Source organism: Pinus tabuliformis, chromosome 6 (genome assembly GCF_031772625.1).
Source record: "Pinus tabuliformis cultivar Carrire ecotype Pingquan chromosome 6, CPIR1, whole genome shotgun sequence".
In the NCBI taxonomy this organism is placed as follows: domain Eukaryota; kingdom Viridiplantae; phylum Streptophyta; class Pinopsida; order Pinales; family Pinaceae; genus Pinus; species Pinus tabuliformis.
The window spans coordinates 41,584,335-41,602,024 of NC_142292.1; the positions used below are offsets into that span (position 1 = coordinate 41,584,335).

Sequence of the window (17,690 nt, forward strand, 5' to 3'; positions counted from 1 at the left end):
ACGGTTTAATGCTAGGCGCAGGTCTTATAAATGGAATATGGCAGAACAACAAACCTTCATGGACAGACCTTCAGGCAGACAGAGAGCAGAGATGTCAGTCAGCAGCGGATTTCAGGCAGAAAATTCTCAGGAGGTAGCGCATGCAGTGTCAGGAGCAGCTAATTATATGGAGGAGCAGCGCAGGCAGTGTCAGGAGTATGGAGGCGCTTCTATATGGAGAGCAGACACCAGTAGTGGTATTAACAGGTTGTAGCTAAAATTTAGCTGAAGAAATATTCATGAATTTCATGGCAGAAATAAACTGCACAAAAAGGCCATAAAACAAATGGCTCAAATTAATTATGCAGGGCAGGAATACGCCTGCTCTGATACCATGTTAAACACACATGGCAGCAACATAAAATAGGAAAGATAAAACATTACAGTACATTTTTTTATTAACAATTGATATACATTTATAGTACATATTGTGACCGTTGGGTTTCACATCCCAAGGTCTCTTGGACTGCTTTGTCTATTCGGCTTCCACACTAACCCATTGAGGATTAGGTGTCCAAAAATTTTGAGGAATGGAAGTACCTCCTTCGCTAAGAGGGAGTGTTGAAAATTGTGTAGCTTGGGAGGTACCCCCACAAGTCGTGGGTGTTTGACTTGTGAGGAGAAAACCCACAAAAATATGTGTTTGTGGGAAAAGTACCCAAGCTTGGGGGTTTTGGACCCAAAGTGTAGGCTTAAAACTAAGAAAATGAATTTATTTTGATTTTGAGTCATGTAGGCTCAAGTTGGCCAGCAAGGCCAAGGGACATGATTGTTGGGGTTTCCACCCGTTGAACAAGTATATATAGGAGGCCAATGGAGTGGCCAAATCACAAGAGTGAAGGACCACATCTTGTGGAGAAGTTAGAACATTTGCCCTAAAAAAGCCACAACCTAGAGAGATAATCAAGCAAGGAGATAACTATTCAAGAGAAGCGAGTTTGGAAGCTAATCTTCTTGGTGGATGCTGAGTTTTGTCTAAGAGAGGCTGAGTTCTATCTATAGGAAGAGAGTCTGAGTTCTATTCTTTGAGGGTTGTAGTAGAGGGGCCGTAGGGCTGTAGTAGAGGGGTTGCAGGGCCTCAGGATTTGTGCCCAGGTAGGCCGCGAGGCCTCAGGATTAGGATATCTTTGACCAAGATCATTTCTGGGCGAGCTGAGGGCCTCAAACTTAAAAAATAAGCCAATTGAGGGTCTTTTCTTGTGAAACGTTGTTGTAGGTGTAAAATAGACTGGTTGAGTTGATTGGTTGGACAAAGGGCTACAAGGAGGGTTGCTAAGTTTTGTAGCGCTGATACAGGGTTTGAAGAGAAGTCTGCTAGCCAAAGGAGTGGCTAACAACAAGGTGTTACAGTGTTGGTTTAGTACAGAGGGCTAACAGAGAAGCCTACTAGTGAGCAACAGTTTGACAGAGGTTATAAGGAGCTTATCTTCATGTGAGTATTTGGAGGCAAAGGACAACCAGGAACAATGGACAAAGAGGATAGAAAGGGCTGCTTGCAAAGGATAGCAGACAAGTAAGTGAAGTTATTTTGTCTTTGTTTTGTGGGCAGTGACAGTCCTAAAGGATAAGGCCCAAGCCTTAATTGTATTTTATTGTATTATAACATTTTTATTAGAGTTCTAAAGGGCCATGATCCCTGGTACAGGAGCCCTATGCTTGTTTTATTGATGCACTGATAAGGACAAGTTTTGGGCCATATATATCTTGTGAACTTTGTTGATTTCATTGCTGATATGTTATGCTATGCAAAGTTGTTCATTGTTGAGCACTTCTAATGTGTTTATGTGCTAGTCTAGTCATAGACCGGGCCTAGAGTGCAAGGGAATTTCAACATGGGCATCCACTTATAAAACCCTAGCAATTTTTCTTGTTAGGGGAGATTTTAAATTTAAGGGATGCACACTTGGAGTTCCCTTAAAGGTTTTTAGGAAAACAATTTTGCTTGTCATAAAGGAGCAAGATTTCAAGATAAATTCAACAATATTATGGCACAATTAGAAACCCTACTAAACAAATACAATATGCAAAATATAGAAATATGCATCAAACTTACAAAATTGCTAATGAGAAACTTTTCAATCAAACCCATGAAAACATCTCCAAGAGAACTTGCACTATAAAAAGATCACATTTCAGCCCAAAATAGAGATGAGACTAATTCACACTCTTTTGGAAGAGAAGAGTGATGAATGTGTGATGATTGAAAGTGGAATGAGGCCTCCTATATCTATATGAGGACTAACTTGCCTTATTTCCACTATTTTTACAAGCAAATCTTTAAAACAAGTTTGCTCAAGTGTTTAACAAGTGTGAGGTCACAAGCTAACCTTAATATAGCTAAAAAGCATAACAATAAATGCCAAAATAGCCCACATGTGGGAAATAATGTCCTTCACTGTGATGTCCCCCTCCATAAATGCTCAATATGCCACACGCAAGTGACAAAATGGATCATGAATGCTCCATACTCCAAGGAAAGCTCAAATTCCATGGCTATGCCTCCAAAAGTGCCTCCAATACCATGACATCATCACCATAGTGCCCTACATCACCCTTGTACGGGTAGAAGGAATGGCGTGTCAACATCATACTCAAGCATTGGGTCCAAAAGTGATGTGAAAACCCTCCCATGTCATCTCAAGGATAACCAACTGTCATTCGGGCTCCGAAACAAGTAACACCCATCAAACAATGTTAAGGCTAGCTTGGGGGTATCTTGGGTCCATCTAGGCACACCATCAATAAATCCAACGCTCAACCTTGTGGCTCAATGTTTCAACATTTTGGAGTACTCATGAGATTCAAGTACCAGTTGGAATCATCTGATAGCCCAACATTCATCTTCAAAAGGGAAACACTGCATCATCAAGGTCAAAACTGCGCTCTCGATGGGTACAACAACCTCTTGAATGTTGCTAAAAGGGAGCAAGCTCATCTCTTAAGAGGTCTTTGTTGTTGTGCTAATACCAGTTGAGAAAAACCTCTAAGGTTCAAGTGAAATCAATAATCATTAGGGACAATAACCGTTAGAGCATCATAGTGGACCAGATCTCTTGTTGGGGGGCACAGGAATGCTTCACACAAAACTCATCTTCAAATGTCTAACTAGATCAAGACATGTAAAGAAGTTACCTTACTTATATTAGGGATGATTAGATCAACAACCCTATTGGGTGTTTCCAGCTCCCAAGGGGAGTGACATGTCCCAGGTTAGCCCGTTAATCCATAGGTGTATGTGATAACGATGATTATAGAGTGGGAAAGACTTAAGGGTAGGTGCCGCAACCATGTGACCAACTAGTGGGGGTCCAACATTCTTTGTATAGATTTAGGAGTGAGTAATTGTGGTTGAATGAGTTACCCCTTTCCTTGGCTTGCTTTTTCCATGCGCCTTTACTTTTTTATGATTTATGTTTATGAGGTGCATAGTTTAAGAACCCAATCTTGCTTTTTGTATTTTCCAATCCCCTTTAAGATGAGGCAATTTCTGTTCCATTAGGGTTGGGACTAGGTCACTCCATAAGATAATTTTTTTCGTATTTGTCTCTTCAGTTAACAGGCAACAACCCTTGACAGCCACCAGTGTAGAAGATACATTGTGCCATTTGATCTCCACTCCCTGCATCAGTCATATGTCCCCGCCCACCTGTCAAAAGCATATGTTAGAAGGTAGGCAATCCAACCCAAAAGGTACGTTTTTCACTGTGCAATTGAGTGCTTATGCTTGTTTTTCTTGAGCATTTTGGGCATAGACTATTGGGTGACTTGGAAGAAGGAAGGGCTTTAACCGTGGGTTTTCCCTCTCGCCTTAAATGGGGGGTTAATTCTCAATCCTAGTCCTGTGGAATCTCCCCTATTGACCTATGGTTTTACCGTTTTAGGAAGGGCACTACTTGGGAAACCCCGATTTTGGTAGCGTGGTCCCGTTTTTCCATTCCACATTTTTCACTCCCTTCTGCACTTTACAAGCCCTATTTCATTATTTTCCTTCTTTGGCTCCACAAGGCACCGACATTCCCCCCTCCCCTTGTCCACATGTCTGGGTCGAGCCTTGAAATGTTGCCCCAAAGGTTGATGCGGCTAAAAGAACATTAAAGCATATCATGGCCACAAGCAAGAAACAAAAAAAAAGAACATGATAAAATGCAAAATATCGCCGACACATTTAATATAACACATGGGCAAAAGCCAAACATGAGCTCTACCCCTTATCATGGCCGTCACCTTGGTTCCTAGGGCCCCATGAGTGCCCCCACATCGTTAAGGAACCCATGCACGTCCTAACCCCTTTACATCATACACAACATGCTTTAATTTCTCGGAGTCCCGAACAATAATACAAAGAAAAATCAAGAAAAGGCAAAAGGCAAATAAAGAGGGGTGAAAAAAGAAAGGCTGGGTAGCTCATGTATCCACGATTGCTCCCTCCTACATCTATATGCCCAATATGTAGACATCCATCATTATTGCTATCCTTGTGCCCATGACATTTGGCCTCGAGACCCTTGTGACCCCATCCATTTCATCATCATTCATATGCCACTTATTAATTGAAGGATGTACTAAAGACTCCTCTTTCCCCTTAAGGGTTGGGAACACCTAATAGGGTTGCTTATTTGTCATGTTTCTTCTTAAACACATTTTTAACAGGGTGCTACTACACAATTTTGCACAATTTTGGCTAAGGAAGAGAACCCATCATTTCTGACTTAGGGATTTAGGAGGCAATTCGACTTAATTTGGTTGCTAGTGGAATGTGGGGGCCACCCACATGGGAATTCGAATTGGCCCATTCGAATAGCTTGGAGGGAAAGTTGAATAGGTGGATAGAGGGGCCCACATGAAGCAAGGGAGACCCAAGGAGTTATAAGGAGGGAGCAACTCTCATTTTGGGATTCATCTTGATCATTTTACAAACAAACTTATCTTTGTACGCTCTGCTGCTTAGTGAGTCTATTGGTTGTTTAGCCACAGATTTTCCCCAAGGGAGATTCAACCTCTACTTCGGGGGACTATCCGTGCCTGCCCTAGGGAGGCTGTTCCACAGAGATTTCAGGGGTTCCAACATTAACATACACTTCATCCAACAACGTAGAGGGATTGCACAGAGGCCTTTGGCAGCAAACTCGTGGTGTTTAGGAGAGCAGTGATCTGGGCCAAGGATCATCTGGGGAGCAAGGAGACAGTGATCATAGGTGAACCCAACATTCTTGGGGTGTTTTCAGAGGGATTTGCAGGCTGTTTCCTGCAAGTCGAATTAAGCAGCAACAGCTGGGGAGAGGCTCCAAGGAGGCCGGAAATTGAAAGTCAAAATCAGAGAAATTCTCTTCTGTGTTTTTTTAGGTTTTGTCCAAGGAGTCTAAGGCTGAAGGATATAATATTCTAGGTGGTTTTTGGGCACATTCCAACAGGTCGAAGTTCAAAAGGACAACAGTTTTATTGGGACAGCGCAGTGCAAAGTGGTGCAACAACCAGGCAGCCTTCAGCTCAGCTATTCCATCACCTGGGTTTGGTCTAGCTTGTAGTCATCACAAGCGAACCCAACATTCTTGGGGTGTTTTCAGAGGGATTTAAGGCTGCTTCCTGCAAGTCAAATTTGGCAGCGGCAGTTGGGGAGAGGCTCCAAGGAGGCCGAAAATCGAAAGTCAAAATTAGAGAAATTCCCTTCTGGGTTTTTCTGGGTTTTGTCCAAGGAGTCTAAGGCTGAAAGGATATAATTTTTTGAGCGGTTTTTGGGCACATTCCAACAGGTCGAAGTTTAGCAGGACAATAGTTTTACTGGTACAACACAGAGCAAAGTGGTGCAGCAACTAGGCAGCCTTAAGGTTAGCTATTCCATCACCTGGGTTGGTCCAACTTGTTCTTGAGACAAGCCCAGGTGCACCATCTCATTTATATTGTACCTATGCTCTCATATTTTATAATATATGGCTCAACAGTTCCAGATTTACAGTGTTTTATGGGTGTATAATGCATATTTTTAATTTTATGCTGCTGCACTGTTTATTTGTTTAGAATATCACTTATATATCGACATAGGAACATTACAATGCTATCAGAGCTTGATCTTGGCCCAACTGTGGGAAATTATACAGAAGATCATGGAGGCTTTGGGTATGAGTGCACAGTGGTGGGTGAAACCAGAGACAAACCCATGGCTCAAGGGAAATCCAGTATGCAGAAATTCTGGGGTAGAATTCATTGGGACGATGAGAGGTTGGCCTAGTTGAGGAGGGTTACAGACCAAACCCATCCTCACCCTTAGAGGTGAGCAAGTCGTGGGGTGCAACCATCTACATCATGTGGGGAAAGTCGACCAAATCAAGGCACCAGATCTCCTGAAAAGGAGCAAACAGGACAAATACAGTTAGAGGGTGAGACTAGGGGGCTCTTTTGCTAGTGGAGGCCTAGCTTTAGTTATCGGGAGCTTGAGGAGGAGGTTGAGCATGATGCCGAGAGCCCACAGGATGGGAGCACATCGATATACCCAATGTTGCGCAGGAGTCACCTTTATTAGAGACCTCTTTGATAGCCCTAGTTGACACCCTGATGGAGAGGATAGAGCCTACTCGCATAGAGCCATTTGTTGAGGGGGTGCCATCCCTGGACGAGATGCCAACAGTTGCTAAGGTATTTGGAGCCATGATCGAGTTTACAGGTGATAGATGCCCACGACAGTTCCATCAGTTTCAGGCCGACCTTCTAGCATTAAAAAGGAAGGCCGTGTTAGTGCGAGAGGCGATTTTGTAGTAGAACGAGGAGCTGGAGGGCATGAGAGCGGTTTGTGCCGAGTCCACGGCCAAATTGACTCACATTGGGGAGCAGTTGGATTCCCTACTGGTGCAGCTAGAGTGCACGTTGGAGCGTGAGAGAAGCCCTCTTCGGGCATACATAGACGAGGCTGGAAACACTATTAGGTTACCTTGGCCCATTGGACAAAGGGAGACAGAGCTACCTAGTCAGATTGTATGTATTGACCAGGATAGCGAGATGAGATGACCTGAGTTGCATAGGGTGCAACACTCGCATGCTGGGGTTGTTCTATGTGCAGGAGTTCGTGCATTTGATCCCTCTCTTGGGGTTGGGTGGCGAGAGATTCTGAGTTGGTACCCGGTGGAGTGGACTATGGAGATGGTAGTGGAACCAGGTGGAGCTCAACAGGAGTTTCCAGGCACTGGGGATGCTGGAAGCCCCAACTGGCATTGGGATCCGGGAGGGACTACCTATCATTTCCCATATATGCTAGTTGACTACAACCGAGATGGTGCAGTTGACCTAGCAGTTGAGCATGCACATTTGCTAGGGGACTCTCAGTCAACACCAGTGGCTGACCAGTTTATGGACAAACTCTTTTGGTTTTCTTTGTATGGTATTTGTACACGGGATCACTGGGTGATCAACATACTCTGGCAGAAGTTTGTCAGAGGAGGTGGCATTGGCAGACCACCAGACGGTGCCTTGCATGGAGCTAGGGGCTCTTCACTTTTGTGCAGGGCATAGAGGACGCAGAGGAGTGGAGTAGTGGTGGCATCATTGCTAACACACAGGGAGAGTCACTTCTTGGATGCCTCAGGGGGGATTTGGAGGGAAGATCCATTCATTGGCGGGGATAATGATGCGATGGTGGAGGTGATGATACTGATCGGGTGTGGCCTGACACGTAGAGACATAGCTCTAGGCCATCATATCCAGGGATGTGTGGGAGCATCTAGCGTTGAGCAGTGGTCTACAGGTGGGCATGGAGATGCATGGTGGTGTGTTGTAGTGTGTTGGACTGCGTTGCGAAGTGGGAGTGCCTCACATCGCAGTGAGTACATGTGGGGAGTGACAGGTGTAGTGACACAAGTAGGAAGCAGGACGACACAGGATGGCATAGCTGCAACTGAGGGTATCCAACAGTGTACAGGGTAGGTCGTGGTGTATAGTGGCATGTCCAGGAGTACTGGGATGATCGGTGGTATGCAGAGGCGTATGGTGCTACACAACGAGGTCTTGGAGTGTTGCCTCCAGGGACACCCATGGATGGAGATACTGGGCATACCTTTGGGTGTAGTTCACCTAGGATCGATGGGGACACAGATGAGCGATACTTGATGGAATCTGTGGGGACTCACAATACTGACCCTCTTTTATGTCACTTATAGGAACGGGTGATCTGGTTGTTGTCCTTTGAAACTCTGGCACGAGCAGCAGGGGGTGGGGAGCTCACCCAAGATATTTGGATGACACTTGGTGCGATAGAGGGGAGACTTCTCAGTGGGGGCATCGAGTCAGTGTGCGAGTTGACAGCCACAGGTTGAGGGATGAGGTGATCACCGACAGGGGGGAGGTGATCACTAATCCTATGCCTGAGGAGCTGGTCATAGGGGAGTCATGTTTCACTCTTTCCACAGGTCATGTCTGGACCATGCATGAGCAGAGGATACTGTGTACGGTTGAGATAGTTTTCTAGTATGTATCCGGGTTCCCGACATTGTATCGACACATTCTCTAGGGGGTGGGTAGTCGAACTAGTTGCGATGGTTGGCAGGAGCAGGACGGATCCGCATACATTGAGTCGATTGTGTGTATTAGATACTCATCTATTGGTTGCATTAAGGGGGTAGCTATTTGGCACATGTGGTTTCCAGGGTCATTAGTACTACACAGTGGCAGGCACCAGACATTTTAGCATGCCTCATATTATTTCATGATGTATGGAGCCTATATATGGGTGGCATGTAGGGACTAGAGATGAGGGCCAAAGGGCTTCCATTGGTTGTCAGGGCTGTGCCACAGCAGGTCTGCCTATGGGATGCAGGGATTTAGTTGATCGATAGATCACTTGTGATGGGTGGAGTCGTGGCAGAGAGTGATATAGTTCGCTCTTGGGATGACACATGGGGGTCACAGAAGGTTTCACCATATGGGGAGACAAACATTCTCTATTGCTGCACAGGTTCAGAGTTAGATTTGGATGGGTAGGCCTTGGTGCCATGGGGATTCCTAGGTAGGATGTGTCTCGCCTCTTTCAATATTCCACCATCGAGTTCCAGGAGAGGAGGATACTGTCTGCACATGATGGGGAGTATGACATAGTCAGTGTAGTGCAACATCAACATGGTGGCACCACTTCGGGACTAGCAGGGAACTGGGGCGTCACAGCTCTTCACAACTCAATAACCTTTAGGTATGCACCGACTACTGCAGGGCGAGATCATACAGATCTTCCATTGGGCTTTAGCGAGTCACTGATGGAGCAAGGGACTTCTGGTACTTGCATTGGGCAGGATAGTGAGTGGAATGAAGGGAGCTTCATGTTGGTCAAGATGGCCTAGGATCCTAGTATTGAAGGATTCTTTCATCTCAAGACAATGCTGAAGGTCAGGGACGATTCAGTGGCACATCTGGGACCTTGGCACATGTTGTAGTGACAGTGGGGAGCAACAGTTAGAGAGGATACTCGTTTAGACATTGCTGAGGACAAGTGATTTTTTGGAGCGTTGGAGGAACTTGCCAAATGAGGATGCCACCTGGGAGAGTGAGCACTTATTAGAGCAAGTAGATTTGAGGTTGCTTGAGGGCAAGAAACATTTGGGAGGGGAGAACTGTCATGTCCCTTCTCAAACACATTTGTAACAGAGTGCTACCACACAATTTTGCACAATTTTGGCTAAGGAAGAGAACCCATCATTTTTGACTTTTAGGGACTTAGGAGGCAATTCGACTTAATTTGCATGCTAGTGGAATGTGGGGGCCACCTACATGGGAATTCATATTGGCCCATTTGACTAGCTTGTAGGGAAAGTCGAATAGGTGGATAGAGGGGCCCACATGAGGCAAGGGAGGCCCAAGGAGTTATAATGAAGGAGCAACTCTCATTTTGGGATTCATCTTGATCATTTTACAAACTAACTTATCTTTGTACGCTCTGCTGCTTAGCGAGTCTACTAGCTGTTTAGCCACGAATCTTCCGCAGGGGAGATTTAACCTCTACTTCGGGGGACTATTCGTGGCCGCCCTAGGGAGGCTGTTCCACAGAGGTTTCAGGGGTTCCAGCATTAGCATACACTTCATCCAACCACGTAGAGGGATTGCGCAGAGGCCTCTGGCAACAAACTTGTGGTGCTTAGGAGAGCAGTCATTCGGGCCAAGGATCATCCGGGGAGCAAGGAGACAGTGATCACAGGTGAACCCAACATTCTTGGGGTGTTTTTTAGAGGGATTTGCAGGCTGTTTCTTGCAAGTCGAATTTGGTAGCAGCCGCTGGGGAGAGGCTGCAAGGAGGCTGAAAATTGAAAGTCAAAATCAGAGAAATTCCCTTCTGGTTTTTTCCGGGGTTTTGTCCAAGGAGTCTAAGGCTAAAAGGATATAATTTTCTGGGCGGTTTTTGGGCACATTCCAACAGGTCGAAGTTCAAAAGGACAACAATTTTATTGGGACTTCGCAGTGCAAAGTGGTGCAACAACTGGGCAAGCTTTAGCTCAGCTATTCCATCACCTAGGTTTGGTCCAGCTTGTAGTCATCACAGGCGAACTCAACACTCTTGGGGTGTTTTCAGAGGGATTTGCACGCTGTTTCTTGCAAGTCGAATTTGGCAGCAGCAGCTAGGGAGAGGCTCCAAGCTGAAAATCAAAATTCAAAATTAGAGAATTTCCCTTCTGGGTTTTGCTGGGTTTTGTCCAAGGAGTTTAAGGCTAAAAGGATATAATTTTATGGGCGGTTTTTGGGCACATTCTAGCAGGTCGAAGTTTAGCAGGACAATAGTTTTACTGGGATAGGGCAATGCAAAGTGGTGCAGCGACTGGGCAGCCTTTAGCTCAGCTATTCCATCACCTGGGTTTGGTCCAACTTGTCCTTGAGATAAGCCCAGGTGCACCATCGCATTTATATTGTACCTATGCTCTCATATTTTATAATATATGGCTCAATAGTTCCATATTTACAGTGTTTTATGGGTGTATAATGCATGTTTTTAATTTTATGCTGATGCACTGTTTATTTGTTTAGAATATCACTTATATTTCGGCATAGGAACATTACATTATTAGCTTTTCTTACCTAGGGAGGTAACACTATTACGAGATTAAATCCCCAAGTTTGGAAGGGAAGCCCAATATGAAGTCTCAATGTGCCCTTGATTAACAAGCTTGGTTCACTTAGATGCGCTAATGAATTATTGTACTTGATGGTTTGGATGTAGCATTGGACATTATATGTAATTGGCAGGTGATTTCATCATGGGCTAGGCAACTTAATTGGGGCCCAAGTCCACGAGAGGATAATATTGACATGCCTGGGTGAAGTGTTAAGAGCCACGAGACTCCCATCTATGTGCAGAGCATCATTTCACACCATGGGCACCTCCATCACCCTCAAGAGTCTGATCATTGCCCCACATTATTCACGAGATGATGCTCTTGGACCAGTGTGCCCCAACAGGCTTAGCATTTACCACATGGTGTGGTAGTTGATCCAAGGCCCAAAGGAGGTTTGTCTCACCCCTAGGGACACGGGAGGGCAAGCACCATCGTTAGAACCCTCAAATTGGGGCCACATGATGACTTACATGGAGTTTGAAGGGCCATTCCCTAGTTCGAGATTTATGGAGCCCTCTCACACATTTTGGCACCATGAGGACTCAACATTGCCTTCCAATGGCCATACATCAACATGACATCATCATTTTAGCTTGCATTTGGATGGCTAATTCATAATTTTGTAAAGCTACTTAGTCGGCTTATGACCAGTGGATGTATCTTGCCCATTTTTATAATGTTAGGGGGCTTAGGCTAATAATTTGACCTAGTAAGACTCATATAAATAGAACATAACTTCATTTGTATTCGATCATCATCACACTTGGGAATTTTGGCCTTTTTGGCAAATTCACACTTTTTCTTGGATTGGGTATTGGATGATCTTAGATGCATTTCGATATTTGGAGCTGAATTTTGATCTTCTTTGGAGCTATCTCTTGAATTGTGGATGGATATATCATGTTGTCATCTTGTAAGTGCTTTTGTTGAAGTTTTCTCTTGAAATGATGTCTAATGTATGGAATTGTTTCAACTAGATTAATGCTATATTATGCCCTAATTGTTGAAGATTAATTTTGAAAGCTATTTGGTTGGCAATTGCATATGTTACTCATAGTATGACATGTGATGAATGTTCCTAGTGGTGAAAATATTGTTTTTCTCCATAAAACTCCATAATTCTTGGGTGGGTAATTGTTGAGGGTTGGTACCTAGGGCATCAATTCTTGACCTCAAAGACAATTTTGGCTAATCTAAAGCATCCATAACTCCATATGCCCAAAGGACAAGGAATTGGTCCAAGCCTTTGGTGATCAACTTCAAATCTTCTCCATAATTTTCTTCTTCTAAATCTCAGTGCTCTTGAATAGGACGACTAGGCTAGGGCATAGCGCGAATTACATTAGAGGAAGACATGGTGGATTCCAAGAGCATAGGCATCAAGCTTAGGATCTTATATACAAGACCTCAAAGTTTGGCAAGCATCCAATTAGTTTTCATCCACAAAATCTCTTGCCCTAGGTGTGCCCTAAGAGGGAAACCCTAGCTAGTATTTTCTTAACTTGGGCACTTCTTTGAGGGTTGTATGAGCTTAGTACTTGGAGGAGTAAATCATAAGAAGCCATTTCTCCTCCTTGCCTTGATCTCTGAAGTACCTTTGTACACGATAATTCACGAAACCCTAGGTCTTGCACAATTTTTTTTTCTAGGTCTCATAGAGGGAGCAAAGAAATCACATTATCACATAGAGCTTCCCTTGAGAGGTCCTAACTTGTCACCTAGCACCATAAACCCTAGAATATCCATCAAAGGTGATTGGCCATCTTACCGGGATTCGTCCCATCGGTGAAAGTTCTCAAAGAGCAACGGACATTGGCTGTGGTGACAGTGGGCCATTGTCCAATTGTTATCTTGGAATATGTCTTCACTTTAATTAGATTGGGATCTTTTTGAATTGTGATATTATTTGGATTAGTGTTTGTTCATTTTTCTTCAACTTGGATTTTTGAAGATTTTGATGCTTTTTTTGTGATGAGTTCTTATAGTATGTTCTCCAAAGATTTCTTATGATTTTTAAGTTTTGTAATTCGAGTAAGTAGATTTTGATTATGAATTTTTAGACGCGAAAGTTCTTTGTTCTTTGGATTGTCCACATTATGATTAATATCTTTATTCTCTTCTTTTAAACTTTGATTTGTTATAATAATCTTTGATTAAGGTCTTTTAAGTGCACATTTTTATTCTTCTTTCTCTGATAGACTCTTGTTGAGTTTCTTCTCCATACCTTCCTTTTCATGTTCTAATTTTTGCTTTGTAGCCTTGGACTTCTTGACCTATGCAAGTAATTTTTGACTATGATCTTTTAGGTGAGAAATTTCATTGTCCTTGTCTGTTGATTTTGTGTAAAACATATCCTTGAGCTCTTTGTATTTTTGTGGTGATACCTTCTTGCTTTGTTGAAACTTTGCGCGTTTGTCCTCTAAGTTTTTTGTTTGTATTTGTGTATTATATTGATATTCTTCCATAATAAATAATTTCCCACACATTGGACAACAATGTTTGCAATTTTTAAGAATCGACCAATGCTCAAATTTTGTTTCACAAAAAGGGCATTTAGGCCAAAATGTTGACTTATATATTGAATTCATCTTTAGCTCCTTCGTTTTCGAAAAACTGCAATAGATTAAATATTTGGAAAGTTTTAATTTTTTTGTTTGTTAGGTAATGTGAATCTAGATGTGACTAGCACACCTAACCTATGGCTTGAGTGAGTGCGATCCAAGGGCATATAAGTTGTCAAAATCTTCTAGGGATTGCACCTGGCCTGAGCCACACGAACTTTTAGCATGACTAGATTTTTTGCCCACAAAGTTTCAAATCAGTGGCCTTTTCACCACGAAGTGTCTTAACAAAGCACCTTGTCACCATCTATTCTATGCTCTGTGGGCTCTTGGAAACTTTTGATTACTGTTTATGCATTTTTTTTAAATAGCCCCTTCTTTTTTTTTGTTGGCTTGACCCATAGGGGCTTTGAACCTTGAGTTCATAACACAACAATTGCCGATTGAACTGCCTCATGTGGGCTAAAATGGCCCCTTCTTTACTTTACTTTGTGAAAAGTACTTTTTTATAAAGTATCTTTTAATATCAAATGAAATATTCTCTCTATAATATAATTTTTTAATTCTCTTTTAAAAAAATAGTTTTAATACCAATAAAATATTCCCTTTTGTCTTTTGTCTTATTTGTTTGATAATATCCCTTTTTTATGATTTTTTTATTTACTTTTATATAACCTTGACCATTCCTTAATAATTAATTATGCCGATAGATGTGTTTATTTTTATCAATAATTATTAAATGGATGGTAGATATTAACCTCCATGGAATATTCTAGAATATTCATAGTACTATACACAAATCAAAGGTTGAGATTTATCTCCAAAGTAGTTATACCCCTTTTGCCCTTTTAAATAAATTGATTTAATTAAAAACAATTTCATATGAACAAGTGTCATATAAAGTGAGTTATGGTTTTTTGGGCATGTGGTTTTGATAATTGATGGTATTGGCTCATGATATTGTAAAGAAGGTCATTTACAGCTTAAGGATCACCATGGAAAAGTGGTGGTGATTAAGAATCTTTCTCATGTTTTTTTAAATGTATATATGTTTAACTTATATATTAATTCATTTTATTATTTATTATTAATAATAATGATTTAAAATAAAGTTATAATTTAATTAGTCTTTATGATTTTTTTTTTGTTTTGTTTTTTATTTTAGCAATGTGAGAGATGTATCATGTAGTAAGTGTTTTGATGCTTTTTATGGATTGATGCCTATCGGTGTTTACTAGGCATTTAATTTATATGGCTGCACTAGTTAGGAATGATTTACCTACAATTGTACTATCATACATGTGCGACTGTACATATTAGTGTGGACAAATTGGATGCTAATTTCTCTCTCTTCTTTTTAATTGGTGTATGAATTGTAATTGGGCAGTGCGACAATAGGACATGATGGGATGCGTTGTATGAACACAACGACTAGTGGCCGTAGCTAGTTGATGGCACAATATAGATGGTAAGAGGGTACAATGAATTGGTGGTAGTGGGCAGGCACAAACACAACCCTCAATTTTGGCTGTACCATGACTTGTAATGGTGGTTGTACAACAATTAAAATGGTGGTCTGTGTACGGCCAATTACATGTGCAGTACGATGACGGGTAAACGATGTATGGAACAACGACTGTTAACATATGGATTGGTGGTGGCTATGTTCAACAATGAGTGTATGGTCGTACGGTGGAGAAAAAATGGTGGTTGTCTTGGTTAATTTGCTGATGAAAATTGTGGCCAGTGTACGGATCGCTGTGATGGTGTGGATGCAGGCTGTGTATGGCAACTGCACGGGCGACGGGGTGAAATTTGGCTAGTAAGCATACAAATGGTGTATAGGGCTCAGATGACAGAGTTGTAGGCAGTGGCAAGGTTGGTGGTGGATACTACAGGGTTGGGCTGCAGAGTTATATATATATATATATTTTAATTAAATAAATAAATAAATAAAAAGTTAATCGCTGCAACTCTGCCACCTAACCCTGTAGTAGGAGCTGTGTCTATATATATATATTTTAAATTGCCTTCTGTTTTTCTTTGGGGGTCAAAGGCTTCGAATCAGAGAAACCCTAGATTTTTTTTGTGTATGTCGGTAAAATCCTCAAAATAAAGTCTTGTGGTCAATGCCCAGATTAGATTGGCTCTGATACCAAATGTGATAGCCAACCCTGACTCACAAGTTAATTAATTCAGAAGACTTGGAATATGAAAGTATCCATTTGGATCTATATATATATATATATATAAAAGTATGAATGGATGATTGTACAATGAGGATTCTGTATATATAGCTAGGCAAGAGTGCTCTTTCATATGGAGTCATGTTTTTTCATAGAGACATGTCGCTTCATGTGTCTCTTCATTAATTAGTATTAATATTATTATTTATTGATATATTTATGCTCATAACATCTGACCGAAGCAATAGCTGGAGGATCCTGGCATCATGTTATGTGCTGATCAGATAGGGCTGCTAGCTGGCTGAAAAGGAGAAATTTTTTCTCTTAGGGTTTACCCACTTTTTGGTGGGTAACAATCTGAACCACATGAAATGGCCTTTCTGCATGGGCGAGAAGTGTCACAAGTGATGACCATATATATGGGGGATCTGATCCTCTGGGGGAAATAACAATACCCCTGCTTTACTAACCAATTAAACACCTGGTTGACTCCCTTGTCAATTTATTACTGTAGATGGATCTTTAGACTGCGCAATCTTTTCTTCATCTTGATAGTTTTTTATAAAATTCGTATCTGTGACTATTTCCTTTTTTCTGGTAACATTACAAGTAGAAAATAATAATTATTTGATGAAGCATTTGATGGTTGGGTGCAACATATTTTGAAATTGATGGAAACAAAAAAATCTTCACATTTCTAGGGGTTTAAATTTGGCAACTGTTCTCTGTTTATTTATCCATTTATAAAAATAAACATGATCTACTTTGATGGGCCTAAGGAATCTGCATGTTCTACGTGTGCCTATCCTCTAATGTGGTTGGATGAATCTTAACTGTTCATTTATCCAGTCGTTAAAATAAATATGTTATGTTCGTTGTATCTGTGATCCTATATCCTTTTTTTGGGTACAATTACAAGTAGAAAATAATAATTGTATGATTAAGCATTTGATGGTTGAGTGCAATATATTCTGAAATTGATGGAAACAAAACAATCTTTGAATTCTTGGGGATTTAAAATTTGATGAGTCTTATGTGTTCATTTATATATATATATATATATATATTTTGCTTTGATGGGACTAAGGAATCTGCATGTTCTACGTATCCCTATCCCGTAATTTGATTGGATGAATCTTATCTGCTCATTTATCCATTTGTTAAAATAAATATTTTCTACCTAGATGAGCTTAAAGAATCTGTATCCTCTACTTGTACCCAGCCTGTAATGTGCCTTTTACAAAATACTTTTTTTTTCTCTCTCTCTCCTTGTGTTATTTGTAAATTTGTAATATACCATGACAACTTCAATTTAAATGACAAACATCCATTTTGCTAGAGCCTTGTTTGTCTTGTTTAAACTTTAAACTAATTTCTGAATGCATTCTAAAATGTCTTTTATTGTTGGCATTTCTCAATGAGCTTACCAAGATGCAATGCAGCAGTCGGAGCAATTGCAACGAATATGAATATGTGATGGACTTATTGTAGTGTGATTTTTGTGTTTCCAGATGTCAATATTGAATCTCCACCGTCTATGTATCCTGCAAAGAAGTATTGTGATATTTCAGGGTTTGTGGTGTGTATATTTTCCCTTTGGCATTGGAATTCATTCTTCATGCTCAAGGTGCAAGTGAAACTGCTTATATATCTTATATTGAATTAGGCAACCGTTTATACTTGGATTTTTGTTATTTCTAATAGGTAATGTCAGTAATCATGCATTATATAAGTTTAACTTTTCTAGGAGTCTTGTTGTCATAAAATCCATATCCTTTGCATCCTTTTCTCTGTACTGTTATAGGTTCGTTGTGAAAATTCTATCT

At 41.4% G+C, this 17,690-nt stretch overlaps 1 protein-coding gene across 3 annotated transcripts in view; it reads left to right on the forward strand.

Moving 5' to 3' along the window:
* The window catches only part of LOC149257122 (protein EIN6 ENHANCER-like), a 116,921-nt gene that overhangs the window by 50,977 nt on the left and 48,254 nt on the right, over positions 1–17,690 (forward strand). For 2 of the 3 annotated variants that reach the window (XM_089413622.1, XM_089413619.1), the window contains exon 3: positions 17,376–17,491. In XM_089413622.1, the coding sequence (XP_089269748.1) occupies positions 17,376–17,491 (116 nt within the window). The remainder of the gene's footprint in view (positions 1–17,375; positions 17,492–17,690) is intronic. The other variant, XM_089413624.1, reaches the window with a different exon arrangement.